This window comes from Tympanuchus pallidicinctus, unplaced genomic scaffold (assembly GCF_026119805.1).
Source record: "Tympanuchus pallidicinctus isolate F22 unplaced genomic scaffold, pur_lepc_1.0 scaffold9, whole genome shotgun sequence".
Classification (NCBI taxonomy): domain Eukaryota; kingdom Metazoa; phylum Chordata; class Aves; order Galliformes; family Phasianidae; genus Tympanuchus; species Tympanuchus pallidicinctus.
In genome coordinates this window covers 20282501-20306181 of record NW_026294813.1, presented here as the reverse complement: position 1 = coordinate 20306181, position 23681 = coordinate 20282501, and the positions used below count along the sequence as shown (strand labels likewise).

General features: G+C 37.2%; 2 protein-coding genes and 1 pseudogene across 2 annotated transcripts in view; 2 read left to right on the top strand and 1 right to left on the bottom strand.

Moving 5' to 3' along the window:
• The window catches only part of LOC128074636 (uncharacterized), a 964422-nt gene that overhangs the window by 130323 nt on the left and 810418 nt on the right, over positions 1-23681 (top strand). The window lies entirely within an intron of this gene.
• Positions 1-23681, bottom strand: part of LOC128074630 (uncharacterized) — a 620087-nt pseudogene that overhangs the window by 208249 nt on the left and 388157 nt on the right.
• RIT2 (Ras like without CAAX 2) overlaps positions 1-23681 on the top strand; it is a 189627-nt gene that overhangs the window by 79806 nt on the left and 86140 nt on the right. The window contains exon 4 of the mRNA XM_052670690.1: positions 20947-21138. Coding sequence (XP_052526650.1) covers positions 20947-21138 — 192 coding nt within the window. The remainder of the gene's footprint in view (positions 1-20946; positions 21139-23681) is intronic.

Sequence of the window (23681 nt, the reverse complement as noted above, 5' to 3'; positions counted from 1 at the left end):
TGGAATTTGGTAACTTTGCCAATGGTAGGGGATTGGAACATAATCCTTTGAGTCCCTTCCAAACCAAGCCATTCTGTGATTGTATGATTCCCTCTGGAGACACAGAGAATGCTGGAGTTAATCCCTATAAGCCATAGAAGAAGGTGCAGTAGGTAGAGTGCTTCTTGCATCATGTTCAAAAATCATAATTTTGTGCAAAGGTGAGCTATCTAGTATCTAATATCAGATTTGCATCTGTAATGAAAATATTTACATAAAGGGAAGAAACTAGCTTAAATTCAAAGGAAAGAAAGGGTATTAAATGAACCAAATACATATAACCCTACTCTTATGTTGAGACAGCAAGTAACTTGTATAAGCAATAGAAATAATCAGATTGTGGGTTTTTTTCCATTTCTTTTTGTTACTATTCAGGAAAAAATAATCCAGATTTATTTCTCTCTGTCCTATGAAAACTAAAGTGTTTTTTCTCTGTTTTTTCTTATTCTTTTTTCTTGTTTTTGTTGTTGTTCTTTAAAGTATTTTTAAATATTTGTCAGCTTTCTTTAAAATGAAATAATACAAGTCAATTTTTTTTTTAATATTCTGAAAGATTTTCTTAGATTTAGGCAAAAAGGAAAAAAAAGGTCTCTATAAGCTTCAACTTGTATGTACAATCCTTATTTGAAGTTGTTGATCACATAAAAAGCGTGCAAGAAAACCTCATTTTTAATTGGCATTGGAGAATAGGTATTTTTTTCAAAAATTATGAATTTTATAAAAACTGATTGCAGTAAAAAAAAAAATACAATGTTAAAACATGTAAAAAAAATCACAAAAGTGGTTGAGAATATCAGAGAAAGGCTGTGTAATTTTATTTATATTTGTTTGTTTGCTTGTTTATTACAAATAAATACACTAGTTTCAACACTGGAGGCACAGATCATGTAACGACCGAATAATGGAGAATGGTGTAGAGATTTTGATGATTTTAGAGTGAGAAGAATCCTGTGGAAGTAGAACCAAAATTTATAGATTTATCAGCTGATGTCATTGTACAGACTGGCATAGGTTGAAGTGATACCAGAAAATCTCTGCTGTGTGTTTCCCTATTTTTCCAGTTCAAACTGTAATCACTGTAGCATATCTCAGTGTTACCCTTGCTAGGAAGCTCTTCCTACTTTTCCAGGCTCTTATTTTGTAGAAGCTATCCACTCTAAGTATTCTAGATTTAGCTGCTTGTTTTTACAGATGGCTTTGAAATGGCTGCCTCCCCATTTCACTAAATAACTCCTGAATAAATCAAGTCTTAATACAAATCTCATTGAAGTCAGCAGCGAACATAACCTCCTTTCTCACGGACGACTTAACATCACTCTTGCAGAAATTCAAGTTGACACCCTCCTGTATCTTCAGTAACTTAGGGTAGAAATCCAAAGCACAGGATACACTGATGGTGGCCTGCTCTAATAACTAATGTTACTCTAATGTTGGGCCTCCGGGACCAACAAAGATGGTGTTGTAAGTTATGCAATACATAGTGAATGTCTCATTTCTCTCTAGGAGTCCTTGCAATCATAGCTAAGTAGCTATGACGACCAGGTTCGAATTATGATCTTAATCACTTTAGAACACTAAGAAGCTAAATTTTTAATTCCTTCCTATTTGAGAAACATAAGAAATTGATAGAAAGAAAATGAGTGACATAAATGTATGAGGATGTTCTAGAGAATATGTTTCAGATAATGTGCTTCTCCTTTCCTTGCAGTACATTAGCAGTAATTACAGGTGTACGTGTACATGTATATATTCAGCAATGACCAGATGTTGTGATTTGTTAATAATGAATACAGTTCTTTTATTGCCAAGTTTAGAGTTAAAAAAAATGGATAAAATCAGATTTTATATCTGAAGCCAGATAAAAATGTCAGATATTTTAAATGCCAGATAGAGGTGCTTTGGCAGTGAAAACCTGTACATTGTTTCAGAAATGCATTTTTAGTTCTCAGAATTCTGAAGTTAAAAAACTATCAAAATAACATGAGAAACAGGAATGAACTGTTAGTGTTGCTTACTAAGTTACTGATCATCTTATTTTCATAAACACACATAGACACCATTAAATATGGTAGATTCATGTTCATGGAACACAGACTGAGGTTCTGTGAATTCTGGGCATATCACTGTTGATTGTACTATAATGTTCTTCTGAAATCTGTGTTTCCACAGAAGATGAAGAAGCATTTCCTAAGTGCAGTTAGGGCTGGTGTAAGTAGTCATGCTTCACTGAACTCACTACCCCTGCTTCTCATTGCCTGCTATGCCTTCCAGCAGCATTACCTGGCTTTGCTCACACCAGTCAACTTCAGACAGAATAAGGTTAAGTTTACCCCAGAGAATGTTAAGTGCAGATATTACTAATGTACTTACGTAAGCAAATTGTCACAAACAGCACTTCAGAAGTTCCCATTACAAAGGTTGAATAACTGGTGAGTAGCAAGAGGGAAAGTAACAGCAATAAAATATGTTTTTTTGCATTTTTTTTCTGTGGCACATTTAAATCTAAATGTGATGTGCCTCACCTTTTCTGTTCAAAAAAAGTATCAGTGATGTCTGCAAACACAAATTATTTTCTATAAAGATAGATTGAACTATCTTATTCAGCCTTGTCCATGGGGCATTTCCTGAGGTTTCTCTTCTTTTATTTTGTGTGTCACAAACCTCATCTGCTTTTACTGATATTATATTTAGAAAGGTGGTAATGCTTTGATTTCAAAAAAACTGATGGATGCAAAGGAAAGGACAATGAAACATCAAATCCCTTTTTCATTTCCCTTCACATTTGCTATCAGTGTGACAATCCCTATTTGCTGCTATCATGCACAAGAAGCCTCCACAAGGATTTAAAAATACTGTTCACTCTCTTTTTTTTTTTTTTTTTGCTTTCTTATTCTCTCATATACATATACATATGTGTATATATGAACATATTATCTTTTATATATATATATATATATTTCTACTCTTGGAGTCCAGCTTGAGTTTCTCCTCCCAGAACATATGCAGCAGTTGTTCCTTCTGCTGTATTTATGCACTGGTGTGCATAATATAAAGACAAGAGTCTTTATTTTTGCTATAGCTAACCTCCTGCAGACATATTATCTAGTCTCCATGTTCAGACTTCATGCCTAAACTTAAAATTCTCTTCCCTGAAAATCAATCTAAGATGATCCTAGGTAAAAATAATAATAATAATAATAATAAAAAAAAAATAAAAAAAAAAATAAAAAATTGTTTTCAATCACAAAACAGAAAATATGCAGAAAAAATGGCTCTCTCTACCTGACAGTGAGGCGATATATGTGAAGATTATTGCACCAATTTTTGCTTGTTAAAATGTGAGCTTTTCATGATAAACTTAGTGCACCAGTATATTTCCCAAGTGTGACTCAGAGACTTGAAAAATTGGCCTTAAAATTTGATGGCATGCCATTTCAGGGAGATTTTCCATTGTCTGGAGCTGTGTGCACATGAATTCATTTTCATGCAGACACTTTTCAACTTGACAACAGCAGTGTGCTCTGTAGTGAAATCCATCTCTCAAATTGCTAGCAAATCACAGGACATGTTTATCCTGCCAGGTTCCAAGACTGTGATTTTTACCCCTGCTTCAGGCTTTGAAGAGGAACCATATTAGTCCCAAGAGCCCTTCAGATAAACACACTTTCTCAGACTAAACACAGTAGTCCAATGACTCACTCAAGCTGTTATCTGAGATCCTTCTACTTATTGTCTAAACATGCTGCTCTGTAACCCTAAATCAGTGGAAGTCAAATTTCAAAGTACACTACTGCAGCTTGTCTCAAGAATTTTATATATTTATTTATTTCAGTAGTTTTATACTTATTTATTTATTTATTCATTCATTCATTCATTTTAGTCAGTATTTTGTTCAGTAGTAATATTTAGTGGTTTTTTGTTTTTTTTTTTTTTTTTTTTTTTTTTTTTTTTTTTTTTTTTTTTTTTTCCCCCCCTAGAAATAGAGTAAGGAAATGAAATCAATTTTATTTCACAGACTAATGATGACATACTCAGAGAATCAAACCATATCAAATGAAATCTGGTGGATTTCTTAAAACAAACTATTTTATATTTTCTAGGGAGTACTAAAATTCCTCTGATGTCCACGTCATTTGATTTGGTAATGGACAGACTTTGGAGAAACATTTAGCAAAGATAAAAAGTGAAAAATGTACATTCCAGTACATTGTAGTGTGTAGGCGTTTAAGGTGAACATCAGGATTCAGTGAGTAGCAGTACAAACTTCTTGTCCTTCACTACCATTTCACTTTGAACTTATGGAAGTTGTTTCATGTTGCATGTGAAAGAATACTTTCTACTGTTGTTTTTTTCCTTTTCAATAAATTCTTCTTTTTCTTAAAAGATTATCTCTTTGTTGTTTGTTCTTTAACTTGTAACTCCTTTTCTGAAAACTAATAAACTAATGAAATTTTATCACATTAGTGTCATAACTTTTTTTTAATTTTATTTTTTACAAAATAAAAGCATTTTAAAGAAGAAAACATGCTTTTACAAACTCCATTAAAACCAGAAAAGTTCTATATTGTTCTTTTCAGATCTTTTCTTGCAGCATTATCTGATTTTTATTGTATTCTGTTGCCTACTTCATGGAAAATAACTGTATAAGCGCATCCTATATAATTAAACTTAATCCAGGTTATTCACAGAATGTTATGCAAATTTGCCTTTTCTTCTAACATTATAGCTTTTCTTACTACTTTTTAATGGCATTGGAACCCCTAAGAAGTTACTTCTGTCAGAGTTTGGTTGTATGTGTCCTGATTTCTTTTTATAACATGAAGCTGTCCTAGATAATCTAGTTAGGAATTCCAGAGGTTTGCCTATCAAAAATCGTTTGTTCTGAAGTAACTTTACACAGAACACTGATTGCTGTGGACAGAAACCTCTTTTCTGCCTGTACCAATTTTCACAGAATTCACATTAATAATGTATTTTCATTACTGAAACTTTAGCTTGTATGCTAAGAAAACAAGACTGTGTAACAGTGCTACTCAGTGCTATTTGGCCTAGAAACAATAAATGATCAAGAAAGATGTCTCTTGTAGAACAGAGCATCAAGGCTCTCAGAGACCATGGGATGTCCCTGAGAATCTCAGTTTAACAGTGCTCTTCTCTATCTGCCGGATATTCCACCACTACATTCAATATGCATTAGTAGATCAGATAAGATCAGTTCTTACCTGAATCATACAAGTTCATAAATTACAAACTGCATGTCTGTTCATAACTTTATTAAAAAAAAAAAAAAAAGAAAAAAGGCAATAGTTTGAATTTACAGAGAATTGGTCCCTCTGAATTTTCTTACACATTCATTAAAAACATATATTTTCTGAAAAGAAACACTTCTTCCCCTCCAAAGTCTTTATTCATATCAAATGTATGAAATAAGAGTTCTTAGACATTCAAGGAAGGAACTAACTATTCTCCTTCATGCCCATACAGAAAACAGTGTTTCACACATCAGATAGATGATCCTTTCTGGACTCTCTTGGTTGAATATTTAAGACTACTACACTTTGGCACTGTGCTTCGTGAAAACTATTTGCGTACATGTTTGCCTTGTCTATTAGAAACACTGTCAGTGACTTCCATGTATCTTTCAGAAAGAGTTGTTTATATTAGAAAAGAGAATAAAAGAAGCACAATTCTGAGTTTCCTTTCAGTATACCTATACTGGAGGCTTCTTTGGGAGCAAACTTGCATATAATACACAAAATTTCCTCCTTACTCAATCTGAAGTACATTGCACTCTGTGCAGTGTCTTAATCTAATGTTTTCCTAGAAGTTGGTGGTGCAAGAACTACCTGCCATTCTGTTACATGCTATCACTGCATTTTCTTTATTAAGTTCCTGCATATGTATGTTTTACCCATTTCTGTCATCCCTAATTAACACATTTCACCTCCAATAGGAACTGAAGCACTGTCTTAGGACTGGGGCAGAACGTGTGGACATGGAGAACTACAAGTTTTCCTCCTTCTGTATTATAGCTCTATCTCTTCAGGGATGGGATTATAGGGTGAAAGTGGACTTACCATAATGTGTGACCTTGTTAAAAATAGCTCAAAAATTTTAGTATCTACTATTTCTTTCCCACTTCAGAAACAGTGACTATGCTTTAATCATTGCTATTTTTGCCTTCCAGGTCCCACTTGCTCTTTCACAGAACCATTCCATATTGTGTTTCAGGGAATTATGTCTTCAAGATAATATTTACCTTCCAAGTCATGTTTTGATTGGCAGGTGCTAACTGAGAGGCTACGATGGCGATTTCATAGTGCCATGCTGTGCCATGTGGTAAAGACAGTGGTGGGGGTACTACACAGTTGTTAATGTATGTTCTGTGTGTTCCCAAAGGAATTACTCTTATCTAACTTAAATTATTCACAAAGTAAGTTTCTGCATCTGAACTAGTCATTCAGATTATTCTTATAGCTGCTGCCAAAACATAGTTGTTTTGATAGCATAGTTCCGCAAATTCTCAGATAAATGTTTAAAGAAATTTAGGCAGCTTTCTGGGTTTCCTTTTTTTTCATTGACTATGAGGAAAGTTTAGGCAGCTAAACAAGATACAGACATCTAAATAGTAAATATGTGAAGTATGATGGAATGCTTTTAGTATCCTTATATCAAGGCAATAAAACCTCAGAGCAGGATAGCTTTATTGTGCATACCTTTACAGACATTTTGTAAGCTGCTCACAGTCAAGGTAACACATTCCTTTTTTTTCATCTAAGACTCTGTTCCCACAAGTCCCCAGAAGGTCACAGAAAGCAGTTCTTCATGACCGTGTGGATGCCAATCCAGTGACTATTCCCTTGTGCTTAATGCTACCTAATCATCTCACTTGCGTCAAAAACACTAGTTCAAATACAAAGGAAAAAGAATGCGGGAATAAATCTATAAGTTATAGGAACATGACAACTCAAACCTTTTGAATCATAGTCATACTAAACTTAATATTTACCCCTGTCTGCAAGGAGTAAAAAGATCCTAGCCCAGGAGCTGGCGGGCCTCATTGAAAGGTCTTTAAACTAGGTAAGAAGGGGGAAGGGGACAAAATGAGGACTGCTGAGGTTCAGGTAGTTCAAGGTTCAAAAGTGAACTTGATGGGTGACGAGGGTGGAGTTCAAAGGGATGGAGTGTGGCAGGGGAATGCTGCTTCCCTGAAGTGTCTATACACTAATGCGCGCAGGATGGGAAATAAACAGCAAGAGTTGGAGATCTGCGTGCAGTCACATGGCTATGATCTCATTGCGATCACAGACACGTGGTGGGACAGCTCGCATGACTGGAATGTTGTCATGGAGGGCTATGTGCTTTTTAGGAAAGATCGGCTGGCGAGTCGGGGTGGTGGAGTTGCTCTTTATGTAAGAGAGCAGCTTGAATGTATTGAACTCCACCTGGGGGAGAGTGGTGTAGCAGTGGAGAGCTTGTGGGTAAGAATCAAGGGGCGGGTTGGTATGGCTGACACTGTTGTGGGAGTGTGCTACAGGCCCCCTGATCAGGAGGAGGAGGTTGATGAGGCCTTCCACAAACAGTTGGAAGCAGTGTCACGATCCCAGGCGCTGGTGCTTATGGGGGACTTCAATTATCCAGATATTTGCTGGAAAAGCAATGTGGCCAGGCATGCGCGGTCCAGATGGTTCCTGCAATGTGTTGAAGACAACTTCCTGATGCAGGTGGTTGAGGAATCGACAAGGAGAGGGATACTGCTGGACCTTATTCTCACTAATATAGAAGGGCTTGTCAGGGAAGTAAAGGTCGGGGGCAACTTGGGTTGTAGTGAACACGAGATGGTGGAGTTCAAGATCCTGAATGGAAGAAGTAAAGCAAAAAGTAGGATTGCTATCCTGGACTTTAGGAGAGCAAACTTCGATCTCTTCAGGGACCTACTTAGGGCTGTCTCATGGGCTAGGGTGTTGGAAGGCAAGGGGGCCTGTGAGAGCTGGTCAGCATTTAAGCAGCTCTTCTTCCAAGCTCAGGATCGGTGTGTCCCTGTGAGGAAGAAATCAGAAAAGGGTGGCAGGAGATCTGTGTGGATGAGCAAGGAGCTTGTGCACAAACTCAAAGGAAAGAAGAAGGGTCATGAAATGTGGAAAAAGGGTCTGAGTACTTGGGAAGAATACAGGAATGTTGTCAGGGTCTGCAGGGATGCGACAAGGAAGGCTAAAGCCCGCCTGGAATTAAATCTGGCAAAGGGGATAAAGGATAATAAAAAACGCTTTTTAAAGTATGTTAACAGTAAAAGGAAGAGCAGGGAGAATGCGGTTCCCCTGCTAAGTGACAGGGGTGTTCTGGTAACAGGGGATGCTGAGAAGGCGGAGATACTGAATGCCTTTTTTGCTTCTGTTTTCAGTGAAAAAGCTCCCCCTCGGGAATCTGAGACCCTGGAGGTTAGTGAGAGGATCTGGGGAATGGAAGACCTCCCTTCTGTCAGGGAAGAGGTGGTCCAGTAGCGCCTAGGCAACACCAATGTTCACAAATCCATGGGACCCGATGGGATTCATCCACGGGTGCTGAAGGAGCTGGCAGAGGTGATTGCTGAACCGCTTTCTGTCATCTTTGAGAGGTCTTGGAGGAGGGGGGAGGTGCCTGAAGACTGGAAGATAGCCAACGTCACCCCGGTTTTCAAAAAAGGCAAGAAGGAAGACCCAGGCAATGAACAGCTTGTACAGAACAGCTTGTACTGGATGTCATCTCCAGACAACTGGAAGAAGAGGAGGTTATCAGGAGTAGTCAGCACGGGTTCACAAGGGGGAGGTCGTGCTTGACCAATCTGGTAGCCTTCTATGGCGTTGTCTCTGGTTGGGTGGATAGGGGGAGAGCAGTGGATGCAGTCTACCTTGATTTCAGCAAGGCATTTGATACTGTCCCCCACGATATCCTTATAACAAAGCTGAGGAAGTGTGGGATAGATGAGTGGACAGTGAGGTGGGTTGAGAACTGGCTGAGTGGCAGAGCACAGAGGGTCGTTGTTGGTGGTGCAGAGTCCGGTTGGAGGCCTGTAACCAGTGGTGTTCCTCAGGGGTCGGTGCTGGGTCCGGTCTTGTTCAACATCTTCATCAATAACCTTGATGAGGAGATAATGGCCACCCTCAGCAAGTTTGCTGATGATATGAAGTTGGGAGCATTGGCTGACATGCCTGAAGGCTGTGCTGCCATTCAGCAAGACCTGGATAGGCTGGAGAGCTGGGCAGAAAAAAACCGGATGAGGTTCAACAAAAGCAAGTGTAGAGTCTTGCATCTGGGGAGGAATAATTGCATGCACCAGTACAGGTTGAGGGATGACCTGCTGGAGGGGAGCTCTGTGGAGAGGGACCTGGGTGTCCTGGTGGATGACAGGTTGGCCATGAGCCAGTAGTGTGCCCTTGTGGCCAAAAAGGCCAATGGCTTACTGGGGTGCATTAAAAAGAGCGTGGCCAGCAGGTCGAAGGAGGTGATCCTCCCCCTCTACTCTGCCCTGGTAAGACCTCATCTGGAGCACTGTGTCCAGTTCTGGGCTCCCCAGTACAAAAAAGACAGGGATCTCTTGGAAAGAGTCCAGCAGAGGGCCACAAAGATGGTGAAGGGCCTGGAGCATCTCTCCTATGAGGAAAGGCTGAGTGAACTGGGTCTGTTCAGCCTTGAGAAAAGAAGACTGAGAGGGGACCTGATCCAGGTCTATAAATATCTAAGGTGTGGGAGCAGAAGGGCGAGGCCAGACTGTTTTCAGTGGTGAGTGGAGACAGGACAAGGGGAAACGGCTGGAAACTGCAGCATAGGAAGTTCTGCACAAATGTGCGCAAGAACTTCTTTACAGTGAGGTGACGGAGCACTGGAACAGGCTGCCCTGGGAGGTGGTGGAGTCTCCTTCTCTGGAGATGTTCAAGACCTGCCTGGATGCCGACCTGTGCGACCTGCTGTAGGGAACCTGCTTTGGCAGGGGGGTTGGACTCGATGATCTCTGGAGGTCCCTTCCAACCCCTACAATTCTGTGATTCTGTGTGATTCTGTGAATATTGTAAGTAATACAAAATGAGTGCAGCTATGCTGTAACTATTTTGTATTCTTATTTGTGATGATGTATACTGTCTCTGGAAGTGCATTTCTCAAGTAAATATAGAGCTAGGTTTCAGTGGCAGAATGAACCCATAATTGCTTAAGTTTTACAGAAATCTAAAAAAAAAAACCTAACTGGAAGCTTGTTTTCTTATTTTCTTCACATCTTCAGATTCTTAATTCAGGATTTATCTCAGGTGATCAGTAGGCTACAGGGCAAAGGAGAGAAATATCATTCCTGTTAAATTTTTAAGGGAAATACTCTTGTTATGGAAGTTGTTGTGAGTGAAAGTATATGCAAGCCAGCATATAATTTACAATCATTTAATGGAGTGGTGGGATATCTGATTCTTTCACATCCTGCTTCACTTCTGCTAGATGCAAAAGACTCCATGGGAATGATGGCAACTCTACCGACACTATTTAGGCTGACAGATCTTTGCTTGTATCCCTTGACTGAAGCTGCAATCATTACCTCTTTGCTAGCGGGCTGTTGGCTTTTTTTTTTTTTTTTAATTGTTGTTTACTAAAATGTAATTACTGTGCTATCAATTCTTTTGCTTTACCATTTTTTATGTTTTTGTGATAAAAGGTAAAAATTGCCTCTATTCTTTCTTGAATACCAATGAGGAAAGAGGGAAAAGCCTTATAAACCAAATACAGCTGGTGGTTTTAGATATAGTTAGCAGTGAAGATTGCTTCTGTGCATGCTTTTAAGAGAAAATTACTAAGATATAGATTCTTAAGAGAAACCAATAGCATTAAGATGAAAGAAAAAGCTCATTGATTTAGGGAATGTATCACTGAGGCATTTTGCTGGCATTGTCAAGAAGTGATATGGTGATTTTATTCATATTTGGTTGAATGAAAAAATAGGTAACATCTCTGAGATAATAGACTATACTTTTATTATTGTCTTTAGAAGATTAATCAAGTTAGCTAAAGTAAGTTGCAGAAAACTGGTGAATACATCTTCATGTGAGAGGCCAGTTAGAATGGGAACATCAGTTCAAATAAACTACTTGTGGAAGGAGGGCCTGAGATTATTTAGTAATTCCTCAGAATGAAAACTGAGTCAAAATGTGGTGCTATTTATTAAAGCCCTGAGTTATTTTATCAGGATGTTATTTTCATTTTTATTTTTATTTATTTTTATTATTTATTTATTTGTTTGTTTGTTTGTTTATTTTTCCACCTTGCTGCCATGATTCATTTTTACTTTGTAAACCAACTATGTTGCAGAACAATAATGAATACAGAAAAGTAAGTGTCTATAAAATGTTCTCCTGTTAGCTAGTGGGCAATGTACTAGTGACAAATCAATGTAAGAGACCCTATAATGTCTCCTCTAGGGACATCTTTACCTGTGTTTCAATAGACAATGCTGCAGAAAACGTTTGACTATAAGCAATACCAAATACAATTGGAATAAGTATTAAAACTAGAAATAGAACACAGGTCTTTATATTCCCATGTAGGAAAGGATGTGAATTCACAAGTGATAAAACCAAGTTGTCCCACAATATTTTAAAAAAGTCCATAATGAAACTGACTTCTCATACTGTTTATTTGCAATAGAAGTGAAAATTTACAGATATCAGCTTGAGCTTTCAGATTCACCTGAAAGAAAACGGAGACTAATGTCTGTATGAATATACCTCGTATAGTAACTCAGGTTAAGAAATCAGAATTTAGAAATTCTCCAGAATAAATAAATAAACAATGGAATGGATGGAAGTCTCTGTGCTTCAATCTGAGTCTAATCATGTTTCTCAACTTGTGAACTGTCTGTTACTCTGACTTACTCAGTTTGAGCTATTTTCTTTCTTATAAACAAGGTCTTGAATTGCTCCCTGTCATTCATTCCATCTAGATAAGCTTATCTCCTCAGTTTCTAGAGTACGTATGGACTCTCAGAAAACCCTCAGAAATGTCAGCAAAGAAATAGTATAACTACTTATTGCAAAACTTCAAAATCATCCCTGTATCTTCCTGCAAAGATTATCTATCTTCTGAGGAAACAGAAAGAATATTCTTCTTGCTGTTGTTTATCTCCCTAAGTAAATTAATTAACTTAAACAGGAGAAGTGGCTAGATAAGTAGGCACCAGCATCAATAAGGTTGATGTTGCTGCTGGTTGTCTTGTATATTATGGATTAATTTCAGTATCTATCTCAGCTTTTTACTTGATTGTTCCCAGAATTAAGAGAAGATTACTGATTTTGTACAATGTGGAGATCATAATATTGTCTTGGAAAGCTGCCATATTATGTTCAGAAAGACATCAGCATGCTAGGAACATAAACTACATCCTTATGTTGTTTTTGTAGTATACTGCTTGTCTGTAATGTGCATTTTGTTGCCAGTAAAAATCAAGGATATTGCTAAGAGAAGCAAGGACTCATTCCTATAATTATAAGGCATGAGATACTGGCTGACCATTAATCAAGGGACTGTTTGTAATAGTAACCCATTTCCACTACAAGCTTATGGTCTATTTCTTGTTTATACTAATTCCACTTTTGAACTGCTAGATCACTACTGGAACAAGTAGAAGGGTTGTAAGAGAGTGTCTGATATCCAACCAGAATAGTGAAGAGATTGATGTAGAGAATGAATCCTGTTCTCAACTATTTAAGCCAGAGCTCCAGCATTTTTTTTTCTTCATCTGAGTCGGAGCTGTTATTCAGCTCTTTTCTTTCCTCCTAGTGATGTGGCAGATGGTTTGGGCTGGCACAAATGGCTAAGTACCACCTGCTGTACACTTCTTTCCGTATCTTTTGATGTGCTTCTCTCTTGTTGTTGTTTGCAAAGGATGACTGCAAAAAGAAGGGAAACAAAAAGTGAACGTATGCTGATAAGTCAGTGATTTTTTTTCCTGTTTTGTTGTCTCTAGTAGCCTCTTTTGACTGCATGCTGGAATTATTCAAGTAAATACAGAATGTCTGAAACTCTTGACATCTGTGATAAAAAAAAAGCATACCTATTATCTTCTAATGCATCTTGAATGTATTTTATCCCATGCTGAGGGATAGTATTTCCTTCTGCTGAGTGTTGTGAAGAGAAAATTCATCCATTTGTGTTAGGCACCAGATGTTACTCAGTCCTGACTTTTCAATCTGCTCTGGAAATACCAGTCTTGAAGAAACTAAATAAAAATTTCAAAATGAACAAAAAGACAAGTCTCATCATCCAAATGCATGACAGATGTGATTAAGTGGGAACTGTGGCTGGCAAAGGTTGGGAGAGGTATTTTTGTTTCAGTTAACAATCTACAGTTGAAGTAGTGAGGGAGATAAAAGAGAAACTCATCCATCACCTCTCAGATGATTTTCTGAGGGTGGAATGAAGTACACATAGGAGTCAAACATCTTTCTCTCCTGGCTGTAATGTCTACCTTTTCAGTAATAGAAACCAGAAAAATAATGTGTGTCTACTGTATCTAAAGAAATAGCAATATTAAGATGCAATGTGTTCTCCCAGCTTTCCATCCAGAAACTTTCTCCTTAAAAAAATAACTTCTGGAGGCTTCTTGCAGCATGCATTTAACAAACAACTTTCTAAAATTTACTCAGTCCTGTATACATAAATAAAATAAAGAAAATTGTTAAAAAACTAAATTATTACAGTACAACTCAGTGGTGTACATTTTTGTTCAATTTATCATTTTTAAGAAGTAGAAGAAATCATAGAATCACAGGATCACAGAAGCATAGAGTTTGGAAGGGATCTCTGGAGATCATCTAGTCCAACCTTTCCATTAAAGAAGGTTCCCTAGAGTAGGCTGTAGGGGAGAGTATTCACGCAGGTCCAGAGAGCAGACTCCACAACTTCTCCAGACAATTTTTCCAGTGTTCTGTCACCTACAAAGTAAACAATAATTTTCTCTAGTTTGTGCCCATTACTCCTTGTCCTGCTGCTGGGCACCTCCAAAAAGATTTTTGCCCATGGCACTTGATTCCCTCCCATTAGATACATATAACCATTGATTAGAAACCCTCTCAGTCACTCAGACTCTCAGATCTCTCAACCTTTCCTCATAGGAGAGATGTTCCAAGTCCCAATCATCTTTGTGGCCCTCTGCTGGTCATTCTAGAAGTTCCCTGTCTTTCTTGAATGGAGGAGTCCAGAACTGGATTCAGTAATCCAGATGTGACCTCACCAGGGCAGAGCAGATGGGGAAGATCGTGTCCTTCAATTTGCTGATCACACTCTTTTCAATGCACCTTACAATACCATTGGCCTTCTTAACCAAAAGGGCACACTGCTGAGTTATGGGACACCTCAGTCCATCTCAACAGAGGACATTTCAGCAGGTCAGCCTTTAACCCATACTAACGCGCACAGTTCTTTTTCCCAAGTGAAAGAGCAAACACTTTCCCTTGTTGAACCTCATAGTGTTCCTCTCTGCCCAACTATCCAGTCTATCCACATCTCACTGAATGGTAGCACAGCCTTCTGGTGTGTCTGTTGCTTCTTCCAGCTTTGTATCATCAGCAAACTTGCTGAGAGTTCACTCTGTCCTTTTATCTAGGTCACTGATAAAGATATTAAACATGGGTCAGAGCCAGTACTGACTGTGGGGAATACTGTTATCTATAGGCCTCCAACTGGACTCTGCAGCTGTGATCACAATCCTCCAAGCTCTATTACTCAGCCTGTTATAAATCCACCTCACTATACACTCATCTATGCCACACTTCCTTAGCTTACCTATGAGAATGTTATAAGAGAGAGTGCCAAAAGCCTTGCTAAAGTCAAGGTAGGCAATTTCCATGACATGACATCATAGAAAGTTACCAGATTGGTCAAGTGTGTTTTCACCTTTGTGAGCACATGTTGATTTCTCCTGATAGCATTCTTTTTTTTTTTTTCCACTTACTTGGAGATGATAATCCGAATAAGCTGTTCCATCATCTTTCCAGCAGTGGATGTAAAGCCAACTGGCCTGTGGTCCCTTGGATCCTCCTTCATGCCCTTTGAAAGACTAGAGTGATGCTGGCTAACCTTCATTCCTGAGGCTCTCCTCCTATTCTCCATGAAATTTAAACGTGATAGATAGTGATTTGGCAATTTTTTTTTCTTAGCCTTAGGGCTGTACAAGTTGTTAGCATGGAAGAAGTGAATATTAAGGGATCCCTTATCTTCCAGTTCACTAATCCAAGGGATGTCTCCAAGTATATTCTTGAAAAGGTCAAAATCAGCTCTCTTGAAGTTCAGGGTTTCATCCTACTTACTGCCCTTTTCTTCCAAGTGTGATTCCAAACTCTACTGTCTTACAATTATTTCATTCAAGTCTTTGCCAGAACCTCACATCACCAATCAGTTCTTCAGTAGTAAAATGAATACTTTACTACACATAGTGCCCAAGGAAGCCAGCTGTGATGTTTGTGTAAGAGAATTTGTTAGAGGAGAGAAAGGGTAGCGCAGCACTTTGGCCTTGAAAACTCATTTACTGGAATACAATTTTTAACCATATTTGCAAAAACTTTTATGAGATAAACTTTGTTTTGTTTTGTTTTGTTTTGTTTTTGTAAATAAGTTTCTGAATTAAAAAGAAAAAAAAAAATATCTTTTTACATACCTAAGTTTTATGATCTTTACATTTGACTCTTTCACTCATTATTTGAAGGATTTATTTTTCCCCACTGATCTTCCTGTGTAGTTTTTGCTCATTGTATCTTGTTTGTTCATTATTACAATATTCTGCTTGTTTCCAAGAGTGTACCCCACCACCCAATTTTCACTGGCAATGTAAAAACCTTCATAATAAGAATGACCCTGTGGTAATCAGGGAGACAGCTTTGATTAAGAACATCTGCTAGCAGATTCCCAATTCTAACATCAAGCAGAAGTAGGACAAGATAGAAAAAGTGGCATTTCTTAAACTGTGAGGATGGCCTCCTGGGGAGACTCTAACCTCTTCCAGAGCTACAAGCCAATATCATAAAAGCAAAACACATTTCAGAATATGTGGAGTGTGTGTCTATTTGAAAAATAGAAGACCTTTTTTTCTGAGATGCTGCATCTTTTAGTTTGTAAACACTGAACTTCTGAGGAGCATGGGGAGGACATGAACTTTTAAGTATTGCACTGTGCTTCCTCCTCAAACACATCACACACAGTGAAATAGAAGGGACATACCACAGTGGCCCCCGGCTCATTGTCTCTGTCTTTTTGCTGTTGTTGTTATCTCTTCCTCTTCCCTTTTCTCTCGCTCTGTTTTGTTTGTTTGTTTGTTTTTCCTGTTATTGCTGCTGAGTGTTTCTACTAGCAATGCTTAACACTAGAATCTCAGATAATTGGATTCAGTTTTCTGTTACACTTGGTCTAAAATGGTGATGTGGTGATTCATAACAATATTCTGAAATCACTTTCTAGTCCAGCATTTTTTCTGTAGTAGTTGTTCAGGAAGAAATACTGAGGAAATAGTAAAGAATCTGACATACCTACAGTGTTTGTTTTTTGTTGTTGTTGTTGTTTAATATTATTACATAGATTATTATAGTCTACAAGGTAGAGATGTTCTGAACTGAGCATTGGATAGACCATTAGGTTTAATAGCCAGCCGTAAACTAATCCATAAAGATCTATATATCGGAGTAGCCAACTTTCTTGCTTGATGTCCTAATTTCCTTCTCTGTAGAGGTTACTGTACTGATCTCATTTAGAAAGAATTCCAAGCTGTAAAGAAAAAAAAAAAAAAATCCTATTTATATTTGCGTGAAAAAGTATAAATTTAAAATCTAATTAAAAATATTGCTCTTTATGAAAAACCTTACTGTTTCTCATTATGGAAAGTAGAGTAAAAGAACACAAATCAGTATAACAGAAAGAAACCAGAAGATAAGTTTTTTTTGTTGCTGTTGTTTTTTTCACTAGGTTGTACTCCTACGTTCTAATTAAAAAAAAAAAAAAAAAAAAAAACATTTATAGATATTCAGCTTGTCTGATGAAAGTATGTGAGATGTGGAAATACGTACAGCCTCCCAAGGATGGATATGGAAGTATTTTTTTGCATGTCAGGGATCCAAAGTGTCAATGGAGCTGAAACTTCTAAGATACGTGAAAGGAAAACATAGAAATGTGTAGAAAGGAGTATCTACAAGTATACTACCAACTTAAGGAAGACAAAAAAATAAGATTTGGGGCTGGTGCTCAAAAGAGTGAGTACATACTCATGAAAAACAGAAAAGACATAACTCACTTGGGACTTTCTGTATCCCTGTCTTTACTAGTGTGCTCATATGACTCACAAAAAAAGTTTTAAAAGAGATATAAATACAACTCATAAAGGAGGGAGATCAATGAAGTATAAATCAGTCTATCTGGATGTGTGTCTTTTGATACATCAGAATAAGTTGCCTCTCAGCACATTGACTGAAAGTCCATTCTGTGTTGTTTGAAAAATCTCATGAGATGCCCAGTAACTGATAAAAGGCACATATATAAGAATGACATAATCAGAATGTATTCATAACTTTCTTCAACATATGGAATTATCACATCTTATGATAATTATTATAATTTTTGTTGCTGTTGTTTTGTTTTCTGCTTCCAATTATAATGGAAAAAGAAAAAAGTTATTCTGCTTTCATTAATGTTTTAGAAATTTGTTTGTTTCTTTCCAAACTTGATTCTTGTTCTTAAGTACAGCATCTTTCTCAAGTAGGAAGGTGATTTTGTTTAAAAAGATTTCCTGTCACGTTTTTCAGTTAAGTCTTAGTCATAATACACAAGAGAACATTATAGACTGGCATCAATGTGTAAAGTGCTATAAGCATGACAAATCTTCACTTTAATTCTTAGAATTGATTTTTATTTTTATTTTTTATTTGAGGAGATGTGATTTTCTCCTCTCTTCTGCTTGATGTTTACTGATTAGGAATTATCTCATTATTTTTCTCCTACTAGGTAAAAATGTATCTAGATCTATACATGACTATTTTTTTCAAAACCATTAATATATCAGGAAACAATTAAAGATATATGTGTACCAGTTGCAGAATTAATCTGTTTCTTGTTTTGTAATAGAACTAGGTAAAACATAAAACCAAAATCACTAAAACACATGGAAAGTCTTTGTATCTATCTCCATATCAATAAAACCTATAAAACAAGAGTAAGATTTGAAACCTCTCTTGAACTAAAAATCAAACAGCCACATTTACACAGAATCGTAAAGCAGCTTAGGCTGGAAGCGATTTTAAAAATCTTCTAATTCCAACCAATGTGTCATGGTTACCTCCGCCAAGATCAGGCTGTGACAGGGCATCTGTCTCGCTCCAGTTTATAGGAGGGAGATGAGGTTCTTTTAGTATCTGTATACCCAGCATGAGATTAAGAAACAATGGTTCATATGTTAGTCCAACCAGTTTATTATAAATCCTCATCATGGAAACAGGGAAGTGAAGGGGAGGTGACAGAAAAGATAGGAAAGAAGCAAGAATCGCATAAAGCGGGGATAGTCTCCACCAGGATCCAGCTTCATGGCCATTAAGCTGCAGCTCATCTCTCTCTCTTTGCCCCTGGCCTTGTCCATCTGTGTGTCTCAGACAAAGGATTGCTCAACCCTTGCCCAGGACTCGCTTGGACTTGTTCATCTGTTTCCCCAGCAAGCTTTGAGATAATGATGTAAAAGAATAATCTCTTACAGCATCTCCAATCTATTCTTAAATGCCTCCAAAGGTTATGCTTCCACAACTTTGGCCAACACGTTCCAGTGCCTCACTACATTCAAAGTAAATAATTTCTTCCTAACATCTAACCTAAATCTCCTGTTTCAGTTTAAAGCTATTCTCCCTTGGACTATCAATATTAGACCACTTAAAATGTTGGTCTCCCTCATGCTTTTAAGTTCCCTCTGAGTACTGGAAGACTGCAGTGAGGTCTCTCTGTAGCTATCTCTTCACCAGGATAAACTAGCCCAGATCCCTCAGTCTTTCTTCAGAGGATGAAGCATCTTTATGAACCTCCTCTGGACCAAATCCATCGGCTCCATGCCATTCTTCTGCTGGGAGCTCCAAGCTTGAACACAGTACTCCAGATGGGGCCACATGAAGGCAGAGTAAAGGGGGACAGGGAATAGAATGATCCTAGATGAGATAATTTAAAGAGAAGAAAATTAGTGGCGATGGAGAGATCTTGCTCTTTAAGTAAAACCAGAGAGTGAGTAAGAGAGGGGAAATACGTTTGTGTTCAGTCTGTGTTAAAAATTCCCTGTCCACAGCCTGGAGATCTGATACATGCTCTGTGGTTTGGTATTGCTTTATCAATCCATTGGATATCTAATGTGGTTTAAAAGCAAAGACCTAGGGCAAAAACAAAATCTCCTTTCATTGTCTTACCCCACATAAAACAAAATCTGATGGATCCTGTGTTTCTTCCTACAGCTACCCATATCCAGTTTGAAGAAGGTGGGGTATAACATGGCCTAATATGTTTTATATTAGAGTTTGACGGTTAAAAAAATCTGGAATGTTAGTTGCTGATATTTCAGACATTTTGAAATTCTGAGTAAAGCGCAGTAGAATCTTACCCTTAAATGGCCTATCAGTCTGCTATTTTGGAATTTAGTCTATGAACTTTTTCCTCAAGAAGGTGAAATATTTTCAGTGATATATTAGAATGTCCTTGGGTTAGAGACACATTCATGAATAAATGATAATGGTCAACACAAAAGTCTATTCACAGCTAGTGTTATCAATCAATGTGAGTGACTACTGAAAGAGATTTAGGAGTCAGACTTTTAAAAGAGCATAAGGAATCTACTTTCAATTTCCAGCAAAAACTGACTGTATATATTCAACCTAAACTATTTTTAAAATCCCAGCTTAAATTCTCAAGAGAATTTTAAAAAAAATACAGGAGTTGAGATTGCATCTTGCTTCTCATAGCACTGGTCAATGTTGATATGCATATGCTTTGCTTTAACAAACTTTCCTGAATCTTAATATCTTTGGAGAGTTGATTTTGTTCAGGAGGATCTTGATCCTGGCTGAGTGTTGCCATGGTATTGGATTATTCTGGGCTGTGATCGAGAACAAACAAAGTTTAAAAAGAAACCGCCTTTAAAGCATACTCTTGAGCTACAGTGTCTAGCATCTAAGAAGTAAATCTTGATCTTTCTAGTATGTGGCACTTGTTGAATACATGTTAATATATATATATTACTGTAGAAATAAATACATTTGAAAATATAGGAAAACACAGGAGAAGAAAACTGAGACAATTTTTCCTCCATTTAAAATTGTTCATTTTTTTTTTAATGGTATTATCCCATTATCCCAGCTTCCTGGGGAGTACTTGAAAGAGAACTTTTTGCAAATGATACTGTTGTTTTATTAGGCACTGTTCCAAAGCTGGAGGGAGGCAATGAATGTGTTTTTGATATTACTGAGCTTTTGAATTGAGTGCATAATAAGGAGTTTGTAACTATCTCCATCCCTAGATAGTAATGTAACTCGTCTTTCACACCTGTTAGCACGCACTGAATTGCTAGTCATCTAAGTGTACCAGGAGTGCTGCAGAAAATTCTAGAAATACAAACAAGAGTGTTTTCTTTAAGAGAGTGCTGGCACATTAATTTGATATTCTCGGAAGACTGAGCTCCAGTGAGAGGAAAAGGAAAGAAAAAAAAAGAGTCCCTGGAAAATCTTGGTGGTTCATAATCTAGAGTGATGATCCAACTTTCACTAAGGGTTTTAAAGCAGTAAAGCAATATGAAATTACTGGGGGGAAGGAGGATGTTTTCAGCAAGTCTGTTACTTAAAAATGGAGTATTTGGTCTGCCAAATTATTGAGCATGTTCTTCCAATTTCTTAGGCAGAATTCACAGCCATGAGGGACCAATACATGCGAGGCGGAGAAGGTTTCATTATCTGCTATTCCATCACAGACCGTCAATCTTTTCAAGAAGCTGCTGAGTTTAAAGAACTCATTTATCGTGTTCGGCACACCTATGACATCCCCTTGGTGCTGGTGGGGAACAAAACAGATCTTGAGGAGTTTAGACAGGTAAGCAACTTGTTTTGATTTACCTTGGATACTTCAGGGATTTGTGTAGCAGATGTTGTGCAGTACTGCAGAACAACTCAACACAAAAATCTACGCATTAGGATTGGTAACAAATTAAGTAGTTAGTGGTACATTTAATTCAAAGGTTATAGATCTTAAAGCATCCTTGGCCAATCACATCCAAGCATTACTCACTTTTCACTGAAAATTAGTCCCTCCATTTTCTTCAGAAGTTCTATATGTGTCTAATTTGACAATAGATTCACTGAAAATCTGGGGTGGGGAGAGGGGGAAAAGTTGTCTTTGGAAGCTACCAAACTTTAAGTCCAGATTGTTTTCATAAAAGTGCTAGATTTAATTAAAGGGCTGTTCTCAAGCAGGCTGAAGCAAAAAATCTAATTAAAATAGCCAAATTCATACAATTACATCTGTGCCTGAAAAGCCAGTGGCTGTGCCATCAGAGTTTACAGACGTAAGTGGGACATGTAAGACATGAATTCATTTTAGTTTACATACAGCTATCATTACCCATAACACAGTAAATTTTATTTCCTTTGAGGTCAGATTCTCAGAATGAAAAGTAAACTTAGCTCAGTTTATTTAGTTTGCTTCCTCTCATCTTCCTTTATACTATTTGTATTGATGTCTGCATGTGCAGAGAGTTAGTTAGGGAGAGATTGTGTTAAAAATGGCTTGGTTGTAACCTGGTATAGAACAAAAATTATCCTTAATTGTAAGCAGAAACTTTGAAAGACAAAAAATTAATAAGATTTCCTGTGTGAAAATCTTAAAAGGCTCTTTATGCATGCTGCATTTGCTTTTAAATGACTGGATTCTGTGCAGATACTCCTAACAGTTCAATAAAATGGTATTTTTTCAGTTCATTAGCATCTATGCACTCATGATCCTGTTTTCTCTTATCGACTTGTCATTTTTCCCCCTATTCTCTTTTCTTCTCTCTCCTATCTAAAGAAAATTCAAAGCAGTATTAAACCCAAAATAAGTTCTGAGATCTGATGAAATATGTTTAATGCTTAACATATGTTTGCAGATGAACTTCCTCCCTAAATCAGACTGTGAGAAAACCTTAATGATGACAAAAACAAAAACAAAAAACAACAACAACAAAACACAACAACAATGCAATATGCAATATGAAGCACAATATGCACAGATTCTGAGGTACTTCATGTACCAAGTGAAGAAAAGATGTAGACTCCATTCTATTGGGAAAATAAGAGATTGAAACTGATTCTAATAAAAATAGCATAGAATTGACTTACATATACATAAGGTTTTCAAGAATGCCATTTTCACTGAATGATCAAAGACTCTCTCCCAGTTTTGTTTGGTACAACTTCTTTATCTCATGCTTTACTGAGCACTTATATTTAGTTATTATCAATGCATATGAAGATATATGTCTGATTTTTATTAAATACGTTAACTGACTTCAGCAGCTCATTATTTCACAACTCTAACTTGAGGTTGTGCTGTATGTTTAAGTAACACTGAAATAAGCCGTATCTATTCTTACCTTCTGTTTTAAGCAATACCTAAGTAACTTAAGAAGGTAGAATGAGAGGAATCCTTTCATGGTCATGTACTGCAGTTAAGACTCATTTAATACGGCTTGGGTGCTCAACAGTGGTAGCCAACTATCTCTGAGCTGGCATGCAGCAATGAGTTGACAAAGTATGGCATTAACGTATCAGTGATCAAAGAGTGAGGTGCACAAGTAATCAATTTGAGCTACTGAGAAATTGTAAATATTCAAATGCAATTACCCAGTCTGGAATTTGACCAGAGCACTAGAGCTAATATTGTTGTTTTGCTTGATAACATTTTTGTACTATGAAAATCATTAAAGCTGCTGTAATATTATTCATTGTATTTGAAAACGCATTAAGTTCAACATTCCCTGATATCATTTCCATTTAATGACATTTCCACAATAATCAGGCCGTGGAAGCTCAGCCAGACAAAGATGTTTGAAATGAGAACCCCTGCACGCTATACTTAATGATGTATACGTCTTGCTTCCGATCTATCAACAGGACTATAAGAATAAAAGTAATTTGAAACTACAGTTTTGTATTAGAAGAAACACTACTGAAACCAAGCCAATTTTGAAGTATTTTTATTTTATCATAGCTTTGGTGAAATTACTGTTGTCACTGTTGCATACCTGTCACTTTTAATGTCTTAAGAAATGAGTTTGTCTGTGCAACTACAGAAAAGAAGTTTAGAAGTTTTAATTATATCATTCGAAAGAATAAACACTTTCAATTTTCCCAGAAACAATGTAAGGGAGCAACTAAAAACTAGTGGAAAAAAATATGTATATATAAAGCATATTCACAGAATGACTAAAAGGTTGAGATTGGAAGGGACTTCTGTCTGGTCCAGTTCAAGCAGAGCCACCCAGAGCAAGGTGCCTAGACGCATGTCAGGACAACCATTAATGATCTCCATGGTGGAGACCCACCACGTCTTTGGGCATCTTGAGCCAGTGTTCAGTCACCTGTAAGTGAATGTGTTTC